Below are 22892 nucleotides of genomic sequence, written 5' to 3'. Positions count from 1 at the left end.
GCTTTAGGAAAAACCTGTCAACCATTGATGCCATAGACAATGTTGTTAAATACATCCATCAAGTATTTGAAGATAAATGCTTTGCCCAAGTGACTTTTTGTGACCTAAGCAAAGCCTTTGACTGTGTGGAACATACACCACTACTCGAAAAAATGGACTTTTACGGTGTTAAAGGTAACAGCCTTAAGCTATTAAGATCATATTTACAAAACCGTAAGCAAGCCGTCTGTGTTGGGAAAGAAATGTCCAGTATAGAACAAGTTGAGGTAGGTGTTCCGCAGGGATCCATGCTGGGCCCTTTCCTTTTCCTAATAATGATAAATGACCTGCCATCATTTATCAAATCCAGAACAGTACTCTATGCTGATGATACAACATTTCTGAACAGCAGTAATGATCTTAATAGCCTTAAAACATGTGTTACAGAGACAATTGAGCAAGCTTCACTCTGGTTTAAAGCAAATGGGTTCTTGCTTAATGAAAGCAAAACCCAGCAGATGGTATTTAGTTTAAAAGACAAGTTTCCATCAGATGATCCTAGTTGTGTTAAATTTTTGGGGGTATATTTGGATGATAAACTTTCTTGGAATCCACATATTAAGTATGTTAGCGGTAAATTGTCTAGGGTAATCTATTTGTTAAGGCGATTAATGCACTGTGTACCTAAAAATTATGTTAGAGTATCTTACTACTCATTTTTCCAAAGCATCATATCCTATGGCATTATTTTATGGGGAAACTCCACTTGTGTGCATGATATACTATTGCTGCAAAAGAAAGCTATTAGGATAATTACAGGCTCACCATACAAGGCTCATTGTAAACCTTTGTTTACTCAACAAAAAATCATGACAGTAATAAACCTATATATTTATTATGTTTTAATCTACACAAAAAAGAACTTACCTAAAGTAAAACGCAGGGCAAATATACATTGTTACAGCACTAGGACAAACAGCTCTATCTATACGCCCTACCACAGACTGTCAAAATCAGTTAACAGTTATGAACTTATGGGCCACAAATTATTTAACAAACTTCCACAAGGTATACAAAATTTACCAGAGCAACAATACAAACAAACACTTTATGACTGGTTAGTTGTAAACCCATTCTACAATGTAAAGGATTTCATGACCTGTGATATTAAACTGTAAAGTTCTTAACAATTCTGTCCTTTTATAGCATGTACTGTACTGTATTGTATTATATGTATGACTTTGTCTATTGCTGTAATGGCTTAAAGACAATAAAATTATTATTATTATTATTATTATTATTATTATTATTATTATTATTGTCCTTTGCACATTCTCTTTTGGACCGTGAGTGCTACAGCCTTTGCTTCCTCAGCAGTTTCTGAATTTCATTGTTAGGCCACAGTGGGTGTTTTCTCTCCTTAATCCACTTATTAGGCACACACTTCTCCAGAAAATGATTTACAATCCATTTAAACTTTGCCCATACTTCTCCTACATCCATCATACTGGAACTAAATGATGTCAATTATTCACTGTTTATGTGAGATGCTAACAACTGCTTATTTGTTCTTTCTAGCAGAAAAACTCTCCTAGCCTTCTTGGATGATTACTAATTTTAGTAAGAACAGCCACTATGATTGATAAGGTCTGACCTGTTTGTAGCTGCAAAGTCTAAATTATTTCCTCTGTGTGTGGACTGTCGAATTAGATACTCAAGACAGTTTTAGGAAATAAGTGTTCAAAAATACTTTGCAAGACTGTCTGTCTTTATCCACAGCAATGAATCCATAGACATCTCAGTCTATACTCAGTAAGTTAAAGACACCTCCAACTAATGTTACATGACCTGGCTATTTACATGATACTGACAGTAGATTTTCTTTGAACGTTATAACTGTCACAGTGGGCTTGGGTGGCTAGTAAAAATATCAAACAATTAACTCAATTTCACCTATATCTGTTATATGCAACCAGATAACTTCATCGTCACACTCAATTAAGACCTCAATAGAGACAATATTTTTGTCAACCGCTATGAACACTACCGTTCCTATGGTGTACAACCTGTCTTTCTGATATACATTCCATAACTTGCTTAAATATCTCAGCGCTTTCTACTTTGTGTTTCAGCCAGCTCTTGGTCTCAAAAATAATTTGAGCATCAGAACTTTCCTGAAGAGCAGTAAATTTGGTAACTTTATTAAGAAAACTGTGACAATTTATGATTAAAACTTTGGTAGTTGACGTGGCTTTACTCTGAGCGCATTCCGATTTTGCCAGCTGCACATCATCTGGTGAGTGTTTATCAGAGTACCTCAAACTAACCCCTAGCCTAAAAAAGAAAACATGTGTACTCCAAAAGTATTCTGCTACCCAAGTAGCTGCTTCTTTTGTGTAGAGCACCCTTGATCTATCAAAGTGAATCCTGCAATTCTGGAGTCAATACTGCAGGTCCAGAAATCTGCAGCCAAGTCTGTCACAGAGTTGATGTAGAATTTGATCAAGCTACAAATTAAAGGACCTTGATCAACCCTGGGAATAATGCTGCAAATTGCAAACTTTACTTGCACCCTAAGTGAAAGGCCAGCAACATTCACCACTTCTGCCAACACCTGTATGAACTCAGGATGGCCTCAGAACCCATGCAACAGGCATCGTTGGTGCCAACATGAGCCACAACTTGCAGGTGACCCATCCTGCATGCTGAATAGCTGAAGGTAATGCCTCCTACACATCTCAGATGAGGCCCCATGGTACACATACCAATGCACACTGGCTTTCTTTCCAGCCCTGATTGCTATCTCCATAAGGGGCTCCATAATGTGCCTCATGTTGAAGCTTACAATAACTAGCCAACCCTTGTCCACGTGTGTGTTCTCAGACCCTGCTGAAGGGACAGTGTGACCTGTCCACTCACAGGCAAATAGGTGAGGCCACATGGCCAGCTTCTACGTTGGCCCTCTGCCTAGAGTGATGCGAATGCTTTACGAGCCACCACTCATCCTGCTATGAGGGTGGATTCACTAGGAGGTGCCTCAGCCTTGGGCAAAACAAGCATCACCTGTGACGTCCTGTTCATTGCACTGGATATTTCGCCACCTCTACACCCAGAGACAGCAGCCTGAAGGTGACTGACTACAGCCATAAGTGCATTCAGCTGTTCATGAATAGTGGCCAGCTCCTCCTGTGTCATGCAGCTTGCTATCCTCCTGATGTGTCACCAATGGACACTGATGCCTTAATGAGCTGTGTAACTGGCTGTTCAGAAGAAACAAAAGCTGTTCCACAGACTTCCTGACCAAAAAAACTTCAATAGAAAAACATCCATGAAATTTAAGAAATATACTACTAGGAAAATACAGGAAAAGATAAATACACCACTGCTACTCTGGAGCTCTGTAACAGGCAACTGTTGGGGGCCTACTCACTAGCTTTCTAGGAATTAACAAAATGTGATATTAAACTCTTAAATGGGGAGAAATGCATGAAATTTAAGAAATATACTACCAGGAAAACACAGGAAAAGCTAAATATGTAACTTGCCAATATGGAGATGTGAAATAGGTGATGGCTGGAGACAGACTGACTGACTGACTGACTGACTTCAAGGCTTTTCAGTGAATCCTTTTCCAGAACACACCATTGTGGCTAAAATCTCATTCATCATTGCATTAAATGACATTGTAACTGAAAAGAGAAAAGACCCAGCACTACTGAAAACCATGGAATCATTGGAAGAAGAGAAACTGACCAGAGGAGAATTCCAATAAATTAATGGAACATAGTATAAGAGGAACTATGATCCAGTAGGGTAGAATGGGTGCTTGTCATTCCAGCTCATCTAAGGCCAGCTATCCTGAAGTATTTCCATAGCACTCCATCATCTGGTCACCTGGGATTCGTTTAAACCCCAGGGAGAATCATATGACTGTCTTACTGGCCAGATATCTACTGATCCATCAGACAGCACGTGAGCCACTGAAAGGAATCTCAGTGATGGCAGCACATAACACAGTTATCTCCTGGCCATCAATACCAATTCTGCCCATAGCAGTGCAATTGTACCAGACTGGAACAAAACCTCTCTTGGGGAAGTTCCAAGAGTCGATTAACAAGAATTGATGGATAATAATCTGCACTGACTGAAAGACTCAGTGCGCTGTCACCAAAGTTGTGCCGAATGCTGAAGCTTCAGTAATTAAGGAGAGATCATTTTGAAGCATGGAGCACCCCTGTAATGGTCACTGACCATGGAAAAGTTTTCTGGTTGAGACTAGTGTCACAGGTAATTTAAGGCTGCACCATCACCCAGGCTGACAACTGCCTACCATTCAAAGATGAATGGTCTCACAGAAAGCTTTACTAAGACATTGAAAGATGTGCTCTCAATGATGTTGATCTTGAATAGACAGATTTGGATAAAATATTGTTTGCATAAATAGCAGAAATCTCTGTACAGGAGGAAGTTCTGTTCTATCTCTACATTTGTGACAATAATAAAAGTGCTTTCAATGCTAAGAGTTGTATTTCACCGATGACCCTGCTTTCAGTTTTGGATTTGATGACAATATGTGACAATATTGATCAATCACAATGCTGGCATCTTGAAAATGGTTTATGGGTATTTTACAGTCCATGGGCACAGTGTGGTGCCCAGACCAATTCTGCTTATAGTCAGGCTATGAGGCATTCATTCTCTGCCTATGTGATTTTGAAACAATGAGCAAATTTCAAAATATTTTCCAATGATGGACTGTCTAGTATGAGGGCTGATGTGCATACTTCCAGGTCAGGAACCAAGTGGACAACTAAATCTGTAATTAATGAGTCTGCATACAAGGTTTTGCATGGTGGTTTCCCACAAATGAAATTGCAATGGTATATTAACACTTGTAAATCAGTTATCCAGAAGTGATATTACTGACAAAGTTGTTTGTGGTATTGATGAAATTTGAGTTGAACTGTGACTATGTGCAATTGTTGTGAATCACAATTTGAAAGGAACATGAACATTTCCTCGAATTAGAGGACAACAGATTCGAGTGCTGAGCCAACTTCGTAAGTTTAAGAAAAGCTTCTCCGGAGAAGCCCAAGACAGACGTTCAACCATAGTAGACTGTCATCAGCGACCTGAAAGCCAGAGAAGTGCTGTTTTAGCCACAGTAAACGTGTATCCCAACCCTCTTTGCCATAGTTAAATGGCAGATGTGCAAGTGGTCAGTTCTCCACCTGGGAAGTGATCACTGTCTGCATTGTGTGGGTATCCTGTATATGCAGTTGGTCCCTCAGAAGTTGAATTTCATTGTGGAAGAGTTCATTTTGCTGCTGATTTGTTGTTTTTATTGCTAGAACTTCTGCTGTAATTTTAGCTGTTACTGTTGCAAGAGTTTCACAAACTTTGCTTCCACGGTACTCTGCTAACCTTTTGCATCACCACCAATTTTGTGAGTGAGATTCAACTGTATGTCAGCAACAGTTTGAGAGAAATCTGAGTAGGCTAGATTGACTGATCTGGAGCCATGAACAGCAGATTACTGAGTGGGAACAGTAAAGTCAACCATGAAGAAATGGAGAAGTGGAAAAACGAGGTCCAATGAGAAATCGAGAGAGAGAGAGAGAGAGAGAGAGAGAGACTTGAGACATAGTGAAAGCAGAGACCAAAAACCAATGGTGTGTAATGAGAATGAGATGACGACAAAGCAATAACATCACTGAGTCCTGTTTCATGGTGTGGCAGAGATTGTAGGGCAGTGGAGTGATGTGTGGTGCCATGGCAATGCAACACTAGTGCTCATGGTTTTAACAGCTCCACCTTGTGGCTAAGACCCAATTCCACAGGGTTTTCAAAGGCATCAGGTGGTGATACTAGAGTCATCTAGTTGTGACAACTATATATCCACAAGCTTTATCACATTTTATCATTCTATTACAGGGCCCACGTGAAAATGTTCTCAGGAGGTAGTAGATAATTTCTAAAATATTTCTGTGCTCACAACAGTTTTGAGAGGTCATAATTAGTGATGACAAAAATAATATCTTCACACATCAAAGAAGGATTGTTACCCTATTTACTAAAGTTTCAAACTCTGTTGTGTCAATGATCTGCACCAAGAATAAAGAGAACAAACTGAGTTGTTACTCCTTCTTTCAGCTCTGTTGTTGTATGCATGGGCTGTGACATGCTACAGTCACTCAAGAATAAGCAGTTCAAAAGACATTACATGATGAGGCCAGACATGTGTAAATGGTGATAAATATTTCATGCAGAAATTAACAAATATGCTACAAGTCCCCTGGTCTGTGGGGCAAAGAGATGCCACTGTCTACCACTGCACATTGGTGACTTTGACAATCATCACTCAAAATGGCATCTGTACAAACCAAAACAAATTCTACATGATAAACTATGCTCCTGTTCTACCCATGACATATACAGCTGTTATGGTGACAACCCATATGAAAAGTTTTATGAGAAACCGACCACATGGCTTCATGTATGTCTGCACTGAAACTCTGTTTAAATGTGCCAAACTGTTGCTAATGTGCTAAGTATGAAGCTATGTCAGGGTATGCGAACATTGTGGTATGGCAGACTGTCATTAACTGATGAAGATCAAATACACATTCTTAGTTCATTACAACCTATCATGTGGGCCTTTCATACAGTGGAGATACCACATCCTCTGTATCTGGGAGTGCTCTAATGTCAAATGACACCCCTTAGATCATGTATGTTTCTCCACTGGTGTGATCGTGTTAAAACCATATACTACTGTTTGCTTAAATATAAAGATGTGCACTACTTAATCATAATCTGCAGAGAGAGAGAGAGAGAGAGAGAGAGAGAGAGAGAGAGAGAGAGAGAGAGAGAGAGAGGTTGCGTGGAGAGCAGTGTGCAGCAGGATGGAGAGAGATCACTGGAATATTTTTTCAGGTTATGAATCAAGAACTACTTTAATTTTACTAGTTAATCCTGTACTGTTATTTCACTCTCTGTAATAATACAGCTCAACTATACATTCACAACCTTCCACAAGCAAGATAACAAAAGTTAAGTTATGAAATATATAATGTGAATCTGGATCCATCTTTCACAGGTCACTGTGAGAATGTGGCACTGCATAATTGACATATTTATGATCAAATGATTCACACAATCCTTCTTAGTAGCATATGGTACCCCACTGCATCCTGATGACTGCAGCAGTGGTTCATGACAATATGCCAGATCATGATCAGCCTACTGTAATCCACAACTCAGCTCACTGTGACTTACTTCAGCACAAACCGTATACACTCATTCTTCTCCACAAAACTGCATACAGGAATTATGGAGTTGTGAATAGTCTTGCTAAATACATGGGTCTTCAGTGTAATGATAAGGGTGAACAAATGAGTGAATGGAATGTCTCATACTGTTTGTTGGCTAGCTAGGTTATAATCAGCATCTCAAATGTCTGTTTAAATAAATTTACTGTTCACAAAATAGCATCTGTATGCTTCCACAACTAAAAATTTTGCATGAATGGTGGCCAATTTGGTTTAATTCTTTCTATACAGGTAACAATTTAGCATTAAGGTGGCCAGTTTGGTTTAATTCTTTGTATTGTCAATGTTTTTTCTCTTTGGTGTGACTGCAGTGGGGCACATTAAATTTTGTGAGGGTAATTGAGATGATTGAAGGTGGAATTTGGGATTATGATATAACAGCTGCATTAATAATTGGGAGAATAATGAGATAATCACCTGCAGGTCTATGATGATATCTGAAAAAACCATAGGCAAGGGGGATGACTTGATTGTGAATCGTGTGGCAGTGGTAGGGCTAGGTGCCTTGTACAGGAGAGGCAGGACCATGGAGAACTCAAGATGTTATATCCATCCCCTATTCAATGGATTCTAGGTGCTGGCTTCCATAGAAACCAAAACTGATCCAATCAGACTCAGTTTACCTGTTGAGGAATGTGCTGTGTCCGTGTCAAAAAAAGGCAAATGCAAAAGTGTAGGGTATATTAATCATTAGCAGCTCAAACATATGGTGAAGACTGGTACCTCTTAGGGAAATGACAGCAAGGAATTGGAACCAAAACCAGCTGCACTTAGTGTGTATGCTTGGGACCACACACCGAGCGGGGTGGCGCAGTGGTTAGACACTGGACTCGCATTCGGGAGGACGACGGTTCAATCCCGCGTCCGGCCATCCTGATTTAGGTTTTCCGTGATTTCCCTAAATCACTCCAGGCAAATGCCGGGATGGTTCCTCTGAAAGGGCACGGCCGACTTCCTTCCCAATCCTTCCCTAATCTGATGAGACCGATGACCACGCTGTCTGGTCTCCTTCCCCAAACCAACCAACCAACCTGGGACCACATTCAACATGTTGAAGAGACTGTTCCTACAGCCACTGAGGAAACAGTGTGCAAAGAACTGCACATTGTGGTGCATATTGGAACATGCAATGGCTGTTGTCTGGGTTCCAACATCATATCTGGATCATTCCAGCAACTGACAGAGCAGGCTGAGAAGACCAACCTTGCTCTTGGAGTTTCAACAAAGCTCACAATTCACAGCATTGTCCAAAAGTTGATCAAAGCCCCCTGACTCTATGTTGAGTGGAAGGACTGCACCACAAACTTTGTTCTATGACAAGCTAAGCTGTGCCTTTCTGCACTTGCACCACAAGGTTGAGAACTGTAGGGTTTCCTTAAATGAGTCAGGTGTACTTCACACGTCAAGTATTTTTGCCAACATATCGAGGGAAGGTTGAAGTCCACACCAACTATAACCGTATGAGTGGGGTACTTATTTGTTGCGAGACTTAAATTTTCTCTGAACTGTTCAGCAACTAATTCATCGGAGTCTGGAGGTCAGTAGAAGGAGTCAATTATTAACTTAGTTCGGCTGTTAAGTATAACCTCTACCCATACCAATACGCACAGAGTATCTACTTCTACTTCACTACAAGATAAACCACTACTGACAGACAAAAACACTCCACCACCAATTCTGCCTAATCTATCTTTCCTGAACACCGTCTGAGACTTCGTAAAAATTTGTGCAAAACTTATTTCAGGCTTTGCCAGCTTTCTGTACCTATAACGATTTCAGCATCTGTGCTTTCTATTAGCACTTGAAGTTCAGGGACTTTCCCAGTACAACTACAACAATTTACAACTACAATTCCAACTGTTCCTTGATCCAAGCACGTCCTGTATTTGCCATGCACCCTTTGAGATTCCAGCCCACCCCGTACTTTCCCGAGGCCTTCTAACCTAAAAAACCACCCATTCCACGCCACACAGCCTCCGCTACCCATGTAGCTGCCAGATGAGTGTAGTGAACACCTGACCTATTCAGCGGAACCCAAAACCCCACCACCCTATGGCGCAAGTCAAGGAATCTGCAGCCAACACGGTCGCAAAACCATCTGAGCCTCTGATTCAGACCCTCCACCCGGCTCTGCACCAAAGGTCCACAGTCGGTTCTGTCAACGATGCTGCAGATGGTGAGCTCTGCCTTCATCTTGTAAGCAAGACTGGCAGCCTTCACCAAATCAGATAGCCGCTGGAATCCAGAGAGAATTTCCTCAGATCCAAAGCGACACACGTCATTAGTGCCGACATGTGCCACCACCTGCAGCTGGCTGCTCCCTGTGCTCTTCATGGCATCCGGAAGGAAGGAATGACTCCACCCAGAATGCACACAGAGTGCACACTGGATTTCTTCCCTTCCTTAGCCGCCATATCCCTAAGGGGCCCCATTACGCACCTAACATTGGAGCTCCCAACTACCAATAAGCCCACCTTCTGTGATTGCCTGGACCTTGAAGGCTGAGAATCATCCTCTGAAACAGGGCAGGCAGCTGCATCTGGCTCAGCCAGAGACAGTACCAGGCTAATGGTAAGTGAATCTTATCCATTTGTCACAATAGACAAGAAACTCAAATCCATCAGGAGAGAAATTGAAACTGCAGGTAAGACTGTTTGGGTGAGTGTCAGTATCAAGGATGAGCATAAACTTATGATTGGATACTTATAACAATCACCAGACTCACCTCCAGATGTAAATGGAAACTTCAGAGAGAAACCAGTCATACTGTCATCACTGGAGAAGATTTTAATCATCCAACATTCAATTACTGTTTTGTGAGTGGTGGATGTAACAAGATGTCCTGCAAACTGTTACTAAATGATACATTTGAAAACTACTCAAATATGGAAGCCCACTCATGATGGAAATATATTGTATCTAATAGCAACAAATAAACCTGAGCTCTTTGAGGATGTCCACATAGAAACTAGTATCAGTGACTATGAGGCAGTTGCAGCAAAAATGATTATCAGAGTACAAATGGCCACAAAAACAAGTAGAAGATTATATGTTCAGCAAACTCAATAAAGAAGCTGCAGTGATGTATCTCAATAAGAAACTCAAAATATTTAACTCTGGAGAGAAGTTTGTAGAAGAACTATGGCTTAGGTTCAGAAGAATAGTTGACCATGCACTTGACAGATATGTACCTAGTACAACAGTTCATGATGTGATGGACCCTCCATGGTTTACAGTCTCTGTAAGTAAATGTCTAAAGAAACAGAGATTACTGCACAATAAGTGCAAAACAAAACATAGGGCTATAGGGAGGGAAATGCTGAATGAAACATGTTTGATGGTCAAAATGGCAATGCATGAAGTCTTCTATGTCTACTGTAGCAGAATATTACCAAAAAATCTCTCACAAAAACCAAAGAAATTCTGGACATGTGTAAAGTCTTTTAATGGTATCAAAATTAGTGTCCGGACACTCATGGGCATGATAGAGACTGAAATTGAGTGTAGCAAGGCAAAAGCAGGAACACAGAACTCCATTTTGAAATGTGCCTTTACAAATGAAGATACAGTGGTATTGCCCCAATTTAATACTTGCACCCTGCAAAGGTGAGTGATATAGGTTTAGTGTAATGGCGCTAAAAAAATGCTGCACAAGTATTCAATCAAATCTTGATAAGATTTCAAAATGGTGCAAAGATTGGAAAATTGCTTTAAAAGTTCAGAAACGTAAATCTGTGTACTTAATAAACTGAAAAAAAAGAAAAATAATCATATAATGCTGTGACTACACTATCATTGAGGCAACTGGAATTGGTCAACTCATACAAATAGAGGGGTGTAATACTTTGTACAGATATGAAATGGAATGATCATTCAGGCTCAGTCATAGGTAAAGGGGTTATCATACTTTGGTTCATTGGTAGAATACTAGGGCAATGCAATGAGTCTACAAAGGAGATTGTTGTCAAGTCACTTGTTAAATACATCATAGAATATTAATCAAGTGTGTGGGGCCCATATGAAATACTACTACTACTACTACTACTACTACTACTACTAAGTTGGCCACATGAACTTAAGGTCCTTCATTGCCTCAATCTTCAGCCACTTCCATTTTTCTCTGCTGCTGGCCAGGTTCTAGTGGGTTCCGTGGGTCTCCATGTCTTCCTTGAATCCAGCCATCCACCTCAATTTTGGTCTACCAAGGGGTCTCATCCTCTGTGGCTTCCCTTCCAGCACTGTCTTCAACATCATGTCTTCACTTGTCAGTCATTGTCCCATCCATTCAATTCTTCTGCTCTTTATTACAGTGGCCACATCTGGTTCATTAAACAAAATGTGAATTTCCTACTTCTAAAAATTCTGTTTTCTGATACAGGTCTGAATATTTTTCTTAACACATTGTTTTTGTAATACATAATTTTTATCTCCATCTTCTTGCTCAATTTCCAGGTTTTGGCCCCATAAATTAATACTGGTGACACAGTTGTCTTGTACATGTTGAGTTTGTTGTCTGGTTAATAGTTTAGTACTGAGTAATTTGCCCACTGAGAAGAGACACTTCTCTGCAGATTTTATCCAGTTCATCATCTCCTCTTTGATGTTGTTCACATTGATATTACTTCCTACATATCTGAAGGATCTAGTCTTCATAAATTCTATATCTGGTATTACTAGTGATCACTCAGTTTCCTCTTCATGGTTTCTAGTTACAATCACATAATATGTTTTATCTTGATTGAGCCTTAGATCCACTTTTTGTGCCTCCTCTACTAGCGCTTTAGTTGTTCTTATTTGGACTAACAAGGAATATTGAATGTAAACATAGAAGGGCAGCAAGAATCATCACAGGTTTGTTTGACTCTTGGGAGAGAGTGTTGGAGATGCTGAAAAACTGAATTGGCAGACACTTGAACACAGGCACAAATTATCCAAAAAAAGGCCTACTTACAAAGTTTCAGGAACCAGCTTTAGATGATAAAACTAGCAATATGCTACAACTCCCTATGTATCATTCCCATAAGGATTATGAGGACAAGATTAGATTAATTACAGCACACACAGAGGCTTTTACACAGACATTCATCCTACACTCCATATGTGAATGGAACAGGTAGATGCCCTAATAATTGGTACAACAGGAAGTACCATCTGTCAAGCACTTCATAGTGAATTGTAGAGTGTGGATGTAGATGTAGATATTGATGCAGAACGGTGGGTCAGCACACATCCCTCTGGATATGAATGTGGAATCAATTTTCATTTTATTCAGTGCTTACTCTCCCAACACAGTCACCTGTAATCTCTCTAGTGATGTGCAAGAAATATGCCAGATCAATTATGAAATTAATGTCGAAACAACAAGGTTTGACTAATAAAAGTTTTTTGACTACTACAAGCATTTAGATACATAAAATTTCTCTTACAAACAGCCAGAATATGCCTATACTAAGAATATAAATACTTTCCAGGAAAGAGTGATGTAAAAACTCTGGCAAAGGAGAACTAGCATCCCAAAATAGTTTAGAGAAAACATTAACATTGTTCATATTGCTAAACTGCATGTCTAATTCACATCTCCATGTGTGCCAAGATATTTGATTTGAAGAATATTAAATGTAATTACTTTCCCATAATTAGCAGAAAATATACACTAGTGGGAAAAAATTGCAACACCAAGAAGGAGTTGTGTGACATAAATGGAAGCTGGTAGGCGTGTTTCTACACCATAAAGATGATGTCCATTCAAATTTCACACCAGTTGCATAAGAGTGACACTAGTAGTGCCCCTACGAGGCTGCAAATCAATTTTGCCTTAAATACACGCTGTAAAAGTTGTGAGCATTAGTTACCTTTGTGACTGGATGTGGTGAGTTGATGTTAGTCAAGAATGCCTTTAAGGTGAGAAAGACGCCATTGTCAACATCTCACTGAGTTTGAATGAAGTCACATAATAGGGCAACAAGAAGCTGGATATTTCTTCTACAATACTGCTGGAGGACTTGGCAGGAATGTAACCATTGTACATGATTACTGGCAGTGATGGTTATGAGAACATACAGTCACATGAAGACTGGGCTCTGGACAGCCACGTGTCACTATCAATAGGGAAGTTCATCGTGTTCAGCGTATGGCTCTGGCGCTTTGTACTGTATCTGCAACAGCAGTTTGAACAGCAATTGGCATCACAGTGACACAATGAAATGTTACAAATTTGTTACTTCGAGGTCAGCTCCAAGCCAGATGCCCTGTAGTGTGCATTCCACTGCCAGCAAACCACTGTCGTCTGCGACTTATGTGGTGTAAAGCGAGAGGTCATTGGAGGGCAGGGTGGAAGTCTGTTGTGCTTTCTGATGAAAGCTCATTCTTCCTTGATGTCAGTGATGGTCTTGTGTTGGTTAGGAGAAGGCCAGTTACAACCAACCTGCCTGCATGTTAGGTACATTCAAGCTATATCTGAAATTCTGGTCTGGAGTGCAATTTCCGTATGACAGCACGAGCACTCTCATGGTTATCCTACACATCCTGACTGAAAATTTATATGACAATCTGGTGATTCAACCTGTTGTGCTGCCATTCATTAACAGCATATGAAGGGCTGTTTTGCAACAGGATAACGCTCACAAACCTACCGCTGTTGTAACCCAACATGCTCTACACAGTGTCACATGTTTCCTTGGCATGCTTTATCATCAGATCTGTCTCCAATCGAGCACATATGGGACATGATTGGATGTCAACTCCAGCATCATCCACAAACAGCATTAACTGTCCCTGTATTGACCGACCAAGTGAAACAGGCATGAAACTCCACCCCACAAACTGACATCCGGTACTTGCGCAATACAATGTATGCATGCTTGCATTCAACACTCTAGTGTTTACATTGCTTATTAATGTATCAGCATTCCACATTTGGAATGGCTCATCACACATTTACATTACCCTGTGCTCTTGCAATGTTAATCACTTAAATATGTTACCTAAATAAATGTATTCCCAAAATGTCACTACTCTACATTAATTATTCTTTGATGTTGGGATTTTTTCTGTCATTATAGTTATTTTTATATACAAAACATGATAACTAAATATAATCAATTACTGTAATTAAATTAACTCAATCAATTTTTTAACAAAACTCCTAAAAAATAAATTTTCTCCATTGTGTGTAATATAACAATCTAATTTACACTATTGAAAGAAACACTGATAAAGTTAAAAATATACTAACCTGCATACCAATCACTGCATAGATGAAGAACAGCATCACTATGAGCAATGCAACATATGGTAATGCTTGGAATGATTTTATAAATGTCCATAGCAAAGTGCGTATTCCTTCTCCCCTGCTCAGAAGTTTCACCAATCTCATTACTCGGAAGAGACGGAAGAAATTAATGGATATCATTCCAGAACCAGGCTGCATCGAAACCATAAAGTCAGTTTAAAAAGATCAACACAGGCTTTTAAAGAAATCATATGAGAATACTGACAAGTGTTGATTCCATTTTGTTGAATCACAAACAAAGAAAAATTAAAATTGTTAGTAAAGTAATAATGCAAACTCTTTAGAAATTCACACGGGTTGTTTCTGAAACCACAAAAAATTTGTTATTTGTACACTAGCTACTCAAATGGCAAACCATTTCCATACTACATGCAGCTGACTGATAGGAAAAAAAGAGTACATTCTCGTTCTCTCACTCTCTCACTCTCTCTCACTCTCTCTCTCTCTCTCTCTCTCTCTCTCTCTCTCTCTCTCTCTCTCTCTCTGACCAAAAGCTTGAGGGATGAAAATATACCACTAAGTGAAGGTTGTTTGTGAGTGTTTTCCAAGTTTGAAGTAAAACAGGACTTCTTAGGTCATGAAGTGGTTTTGCAAGATGGATATCATTGCAGAGTAAAGTTAAGTTTTAAAAATGGGCTCTGAGCACTATGGGACTCAACTGCTGAGGTCATTAGTCCCCTAGAACTTAGAACTAGTTAAACCTAACTAACCTAAGGACATCACAAACATCCATGCCCGAGGCAGGATTCGAACCTGCAACCGTAGCGGTCTTGCGGTTCCAGACTGTAGCGCCTTTAACCGCACGGCCACTTCGGCCGGCTAAGTTTTAAAAGCTGGAGGAACAAAAATAAATTCCAAAAGTTATTAAGCTCCAAGCAGAATTTATATATGAATAAAGGATGCTCCATCTAATTATTTGTAATCCATTTGGAAGAGGTATGGATGAATTCTCAGTCTTACTATTTTACAAAGATTACAATACTTATAGTATATACCTCACTTTCTGTATTCGTTTCAAAAAGTTTTGGAATGTGTCTAGCTGTTCATATAACACTCACGGATGATACATAAACAATGGTAAAGTGAAAAATACAATCCAAATTTAAGGTAAAATGCTGACTAGTGGATAAAAAAAAAAAAAAAAGAAATTGTAGAGAGGATGGATTTCTATGCTGTCGACCTTCCATTGTTTTTTATAGTACGAAGAGCCAAGTTTGTGTGTGTGTGTGTGTGTGTGTGTGTGTGTGTGTGTGTGTGTGTGTGTGTGTGTGTGTGTGCGCGCGCACATACAAGCATCCACGTGCATGGAAAAGGGGGCAGGGGGCATTTTCATCTCTGGAGCAATAGTTCCAACAAAGCTTATAAAATAGCTTGGCAAGTATCTCCAATTCTTATGTACGTATTCACCAACATGAACTTTGACTGAATGGTGATCTAACCTATCATCCATTCATATACGTACATAGAGATGAAAAACCATGTGCTTATGTTAGAACAAGGTTACACAGTAAAACCACAGTAGAAATGAACTGTGTAACAATAATCAAGAAAAAAAGTGTAAATAGGAATTATTTGCCAAATAAATTATGTCAGTAATTTAAGTCAGAAGGTTACACCAGATTGGATGTGTGAAACAAGTGCAGTCTATTATGTGGGTTGCAGTGTCACTACACAGTATTTTATGAAAAATAATAAGTAGCAAGTAAGACACCATGAAGTACTGCATTAGCAGCCGCAGGCTGGTAGCTGCATTGTGGTGACATGTGGGTCAGAATAACACATACATAATGGATTGCAAGATGAGGCGAACCGCACTTAGCAGAAAACAGTACTGAACAGTGGTAATGACAGTAGTGTGTAGATGTCATGACACCAGGGCAAGTCTCTTGTTAGGGGTAAGGTGACTTGTTGCCAGGTTTTCCTGAAAGAAATGCATCTTGAAGTGATATAAATACGCCTGAATTCTGAGGCAGCGTCACGCACTTGTCATCACTGAAGTCCGACAGCACTACCGTGATGCCAGGGCCATACTGGACAGTGAGACGACTGGGCATCACCAGCAGCAGCCACGAGGTTAAGACAAGGCTATGCCTGCTGCTGCCAAGACTAGGTTCCTCACAGGACTCCGTGCCACAGCATCGACAACTATCTGTCTGCACCTGCTGCTGCCCGCACTTAGTTTCCTGGATGTAGTAACACAGCGCCATCCACCGTGTGGCTCCTGCCAGGGAATAGTTGGTTGAATGCCATGCACAGCAGTCTCCACACGTGACCGCACACTACAGCTGTGGTCATGTGTGGAGACGAGGGTCTGTCCGTCCCAGGTGCCGTCACCAATGGAACAGTAGCTCACCACTGGTGCTGCGGCCATGGCCTGCAGAGAGAGCACTGTGGAGTAGCTATGCAACCTTTCGCCAGGGCCGAAGCCACCACCTTTATAGTGACGCAAGCCAGGGACAATAGAATGAGGCACAATCTGCCTTGCTAGCCATGATGAAGCACGTACTGGGACTGAATAAAAGCCTTCTTTATTGTCCGTAGCATTTCCACTGAGTCCTCCAGCCTGTCACCACCACCACTCACCTGTCCAAGTGTAACCGCTCAATTCAGGGTGGTGTCAGGAAGTAAACATCACCACAGTAAACAGCGGAGGGTGTACCACATCCAAAGTGTGATGTCTGATCCACAGCTCACCATTTCTTTGTGTGGGGTGAGTGAGACTATCTTCTTCTTTTATGCTGACAATCGTGGGGTCAAGAATTAAGGGGCACGATAATATTAGGGTTACTTTTGTAAAACCAGGAGAGTCCGTATACTTATCTCAGTTTATGGGGAATTCAAGAGATGAGTGGTTAGTACTTGTGCTTTGTACACAGTGCAATTTGCTTGGGTGTTCTGTCCCTTGTGCTGAATCTGTAGCAGTTGTTTGCTTTACATGTAATCTATTTGGGCTCATGGACAGACAGTGCAGCTGAATCCAGGTGGCTCGTGATTAGGCAAAAGAAGTAGTTTGGTAGTATAGGGAGTCACAGAGTGTTCAGTCTGGGTTACTGGTGGATTATTATTACTGTGTTGTTCTGGATTATTAATTATGAGTCACAAAAGTGAGTAATGATAATGCAATAGCAAAATTAGAGACACAAGGTGTCACCAGTGAAGAAGCTATCAAGTCATTGGTGAATCAGTTAGCTCGATTAAGGGTAGATAAAGTGGGTTCAGATGGTAAAATAATGGAGAAAAATGAGGAAATAAAGGTGTTGAAGTCACAGCCGCCAGGAGAGGATCCAGCTGTTGCTAACCTTGTTTCTTCCTTTTCTTGGCAGGTTGTCTGATGATGTGTTAGCATTTATGGAGAATCTTAGGTCATTGGCTGACATACAGGATTGATCAGCTAAGGTATTACTGCAGACAGCATGGCTACATTTAAATGGAGATGCACAGTTGTTTGTGCAGTGCTCAGAGGTGCTGCAAAATGCATGGACTTTTGATCAGCACACCGAGTGGCAACAGGGATAGTGTGGGCTTCCAATGATTTAATGGAAATAGTAGTAAGGGTGGTACGGACCAATGGCAAAGCTATTGGGGTAATGGGAGAGAGAGTCTGGGGAATAAGAAGTACCTGTTAAACTTAAGAGGGAACCCCAGAGGTGCCAAAGTAGTGCCCAGAAAAATTAATGTAGTAAAAAGAAATGCAGAACCAGAATGTGCCATAGTGGGTGTGACAGATGGTAGGGAATATAAAGTTCTGTTGGACACAAGCCTCAAGAGAGATAGCAGGTAGGATGCATTGGAACCCACCATGTTACAACTTGCATCGAGTAGGGGATAGTTACGTATGTCCATTGGGGCCCTTCAACAATGTATAGTGGAGTTTAGTGAGAAGATATTCCAGCTAGGGGAGCTGTTGTCAATACTGATCTGTTGTGAGGAATGTCTGGTGTACAGGACCATCCAATCAGACTGTGAACTGTGAACAATGACATTAAGGCCTAAATTGTACGATTGTGTGTCGGCTGGCACCAGAAAGTCACTATGGTAGAATGTGGAGCCTGCTTTACCAAGTGATATGTTATGTACAGTGGAACTGCTGGATGATAGTGAGGTATTGGATCCAGCAAGTTGTTTTTGTGGGACATGGTACTCTACACATACAAGAGAGGGACAGAAGCAAAGTAGTACCAATAATTGTGGATAATTTTGACACCAAGGAGGTTTGGTTCTTCAAGGGAACACTGTTGCCCTCATTGGAGAGTCTGGATGAGGAAGATTGTTGCTCAGAGGTTGTAGCCTATAACAGCACACTGGATGCTACTAGGACTGCATTTTTGGAAAAACTGAAGCATTTGAAGAGGGAAAGAAAGGAAATAGATTGAGAAACTTTTGCTAGTCTTTCAAGACCTACTTTTTCTGACGGCTGTTCGTTACTACTCAAGTAACACAACACAGGATTCCGACAGGGAATGAAGCACTGGTATATAGGAGACTGTACAGAATACTGTGATCTCTGCTACCAATTTTGGAAGAATTTATAATCAACAATTGCCTGATGGTGTAACAGAAGAGAGAAGTAGCCTCTGGGGGAGGAAAATGTAATTTTACCGAAGAAGTATATGGATGACTCAAAGAAAAATCAATTTTGTTGTGACTACCGCCATTTAAATAACAAGACTACAATGGATGCTTACCCAGTTTCAAACATCAAAGAAATGATTGATAATCTTGGGCAATGCCGGTACTTCTTGACAATAGGATTGAAGAGTGTATACCATCAGTTAGAAGGTCTCCAGAGGACCGAGCAAAAACTGCATTTTCAGAACCTTGGGGACACTATCAGTATACGAAGATGCCATTCGGGTTAAATAATGCACCAGCAACACTCCATAATTTATTGGACAGAGTATTAAAAGTACTGTAACTGACAGAGTCTGTCGTATCTCAACAACATAATCATCCTTTTCAGGAATATGCAGGATGATAGGCAACAACTGAGGGAAATATTTAAGAGATTATGGGCAGCTCATTTGATGCTAAGCACTGAGAAATGTCATTATCTACTAGGAGAAGTCAATTACTTAGAACAAGTAATTGTTAATGGATGAAATTAAGACATGACGTTCACAAACGTACACCACATATTGCTCCACCTGCCTGTTTCTGAGCCAAATACACTCTGTGAATGGGAAATGTTACCCCAGAATAAAATGCCATATGTCATAAACTAATGAAAATAAGCAATGCAGAGTAACTTTCATGTTGGACTACAACTTGTTGCAGGTACTGTTCTAATGGTAAATATATCCGCATTCGGTTTGCTTACATTGCATTCAACATCCTTCACTACCCAGCTAGTACCATCAGCAAGCAGAAATATTTCAGAATTGTTTGTCACATTAGAAAGCATATCATTTATGACACACACACACACACACACACACACACACACACACACACACACACACACACACACACACACACACACACACACAAAAAAACCAGTAGTGGTCCCAGCACTGACTCCTGAGGCAGCCCCTCCCCCCACTTGATCACACCCCTATAAGGCACCACCTCATTACTCTAGAGAATGATGTTTTGCTGTCTATTCTTAAAGTGCGAAAGGCACCAACTGTGAGCTAGTCCTATTACTTAATGGTCCCACTTCTGCAACAATATTTTGTGATGAACACAATCAAAAGCTTTAGCTAAATCAAAGAATGACTTTTCTGTATGCAATGTTCAAAATTATACCAACATGATTACCAGATTCCAGAGTGATGAATGGTTAGGATCTTCACCTGTTCCTGACTGTATGTATTAAAGTCCAGTAAACACAGATTTTAAAGAATGTACTCATTCACCTAAAGATAAACATTTCATCGACTCAAGATATTTTGGTCATGCTCATTTCCCAACAAAAGCAAATATCTCCTATTTCTAAGAGGAATTAACATGAGTATGGGCTTTCACAGCTGGAGACTATTTCAATAAAATTGTTCTGAGTGTGTAACTGCATCACAAAGAAGGATACCTGCAGCAGTAGTCAAAACATAAATAGTTGCATCACATCATGACATGGTCACACCCTCAGAAGAACTTTACTGAAAAGGAATGAACTTGGTCACCAAAATATGCACTCCGTTACTCTTTCTCATACCACTCCACAACATGCTAATAATCTACAAACTGCAAATACCACTAGATAGTTACCACACTGTCAATAACATTAGTCCAAAAGGAAGTTTTATTTTGTAAAAAAGGGTCACATACGGGTAACAAACATACACAGTCTCTCTCTCTCTCTCTCTCTCTCTCTCTCTCTCTCTCTCTCTCTCTCTCTCTTCTAAAGCAGTTTAAAAGGCAATTCCAGATTCCAGATGCAGCACATTTCACATTTAAATAATTACTACTTTGGCCTTCTCCTTTAATAATTGTTAGACCATCTGAAGTTCCTCATGTCTCCCTTCTGCCTTTGACTGAAACTTTAAGAAACCTCCAAGTCTTTTTACTGCTCACTGTAATCATAGTTAAATCACTGGTATCACATAATATTTTGTTTATTTAACATAACACCTACAGTATCTCTCACCCATGATTAAAGCAGGATTTTAGATTAATCCCATTTAAAAGAAATTATTGACACACATCAACTCACTTGTTGAATTAATGTAACACAAAGATGGACAGATTTGAATGTGAAATGGACAGTGACCAAATATTTCCATGCATTCAAAGCAAAATATAGTTTTGGTAACACCTCAATAATGTCAGATACTTTTGGAGAAACACTACATCACTAATCAAGTGCAATTCTTCAGACAAAGTCCTGTAACATCCAGTTCTTTGATAGAATGAAGACTGTAAATGAGAAAATACAATTTTATAATTGTAAATACAGCTCTACTAAATTATGGTCTCTTAATTAAACTTTTCAGAAAATTTGAAAGGCACCTCTATATTAACTCTTCAAGTCATTTATGTTTTCTCAAGTTTTTCTTTAAATTTCTCCCATTTCCTATCTTTGTATATTCAAGTCTCACTGCTTAAGCAAGCTCCACAGACAAAATATCAGTTATCCTTCGTGACTGATACAGCAAGTTTTCAGACCAAATAACTAGATATGAAGGTTAGGTATTAACATCCTGTCTGCAACACATCATCAGAGATGGAGCACGCCCTCTGATGGGGCCAATGTAATGAAAGAAATTGCTTGTAACCTTTACAAAGAAATCATTCCACGATTTGCCTTAAGCCCTAGTGGAACCATGGAGAAGGTAAATATTGATGCCTGGAAGAGGGTTTGAACCTTGCTCCTCCCAGATTTGACTCCACTGTTTCAACTACTATTTCATTTTGATTGCTGCCAAGAGGTAGCATGTTAACAGGTAACAATAGGTTTCTGATACATGCCTTGTAGAATTGTTTGAAGATATCAGGCACATTATTTCTATTATATGACTTCTGCTGACAGTTTACAGAGCAGTAAAAAGGACACCGCTTATTTCCATGGAGAAGGAGTACACCGATCTGTATGTGTATTTAAATCCACAGGACTCCTAATATAAATTTCTAGAAACCTCAAATCAACTTTACAACAGTGGTAGAAAACAGCTACAAAGTGTATAGAACATGTTCAAATTCCCGAAATGAAACACCAATAGTTCTTCTCTTCCCATCCAATATTAAAAAAGATTACAAAGCTATTAGAATCATGAGCTTATAATAGCTGCAGGTAACATTTCTTCTTTTCCAGGGTTTGACCTATATGAAGATCATAAGAGTACCTGCTCATTTGGACCAGCATTGTGTGTGTGTGTGGGGGGGGGGGGGGGGGGGAGCAGGCTATGATTTTGCTGCAGGAGGTGTCTCTTGTCATAAATGATGTAGAGGAAACTATGGAAAACTAGTGTCAACTCGGGTGTAATGTATCCTTGGTCAACACCCCAGTGGTATCATATTTTACAAACCATATCAAAAATAGAGATGACTAACATTTTGTTTGAGGAGTACTTAGGAGACTAATGGTGACAATCTCTCAGTTCAAGAACATGTATTGAAAATTGAAAATATATTTCTTTTCCAACATCTTCAATAAAAATTTCAATAACTAATACCAGTATTTGTACAAAATGAGTGTTAGTGTTAAAAGTTACTTCCATAAAAACCAAAAACTCAGCATTCGCTATAACTTTTACTCACATTCACCTCATCATAGACGATGTCAATAAAGCTGCCTAGTACAATGATGAAGTCGAATACATTCCATGCATCTCCAAAGTAATTCTGAAAATTGTGAA

At 39.9% G+C, this 22892-nt stretch overlaps 1 protein-coding gene across 1 annotated transcript in view; it reads right to left on the bottom strand.

Moving 5' to 3' along the window:
• Positions 1-22892, bottom strand: part of LOC126248026 (muscle calcium channel subunit alpha-1) — a 922345-nt gene that overhangs the window by 126804 nt on the left and 772649 nt on the right. The window contains exons 28-29 of the mRNA XM_049948623.1: positions 22795-22878; positions 14545-14733 (exon numbers count right to left, since the gene is read on the bottom strand). Coding sequence (XP_049804580.1) covers positions 14545-14733; positions 22795-22878 — 273 coding nt within the window. The remainder of the gene's footprint in view (positions 1-14544; positions 14734-22794; positions 22879-22892) is intronic.

This window comes from Schistocerca nitens, chromosome 3 (assembly GCF_023898315.1).
Source record: "Schistocerca nitens isolate TAMUIC-IGC-003100 chromosome 3, iqSchNite1.1, whole genome shotgun sequence".
Lineage (NCBI taxonomy): Eukaryota > Metazoa > Arthropoda > Insecta > Orthoptera > Acrididae > Schistocerca > Schistocerca nitens.
The sequence above is the reverse complement of the archived record's forward strand: the minus strand, read 5'-3'. Positions and strand labels throughout refer to the sequence as shown.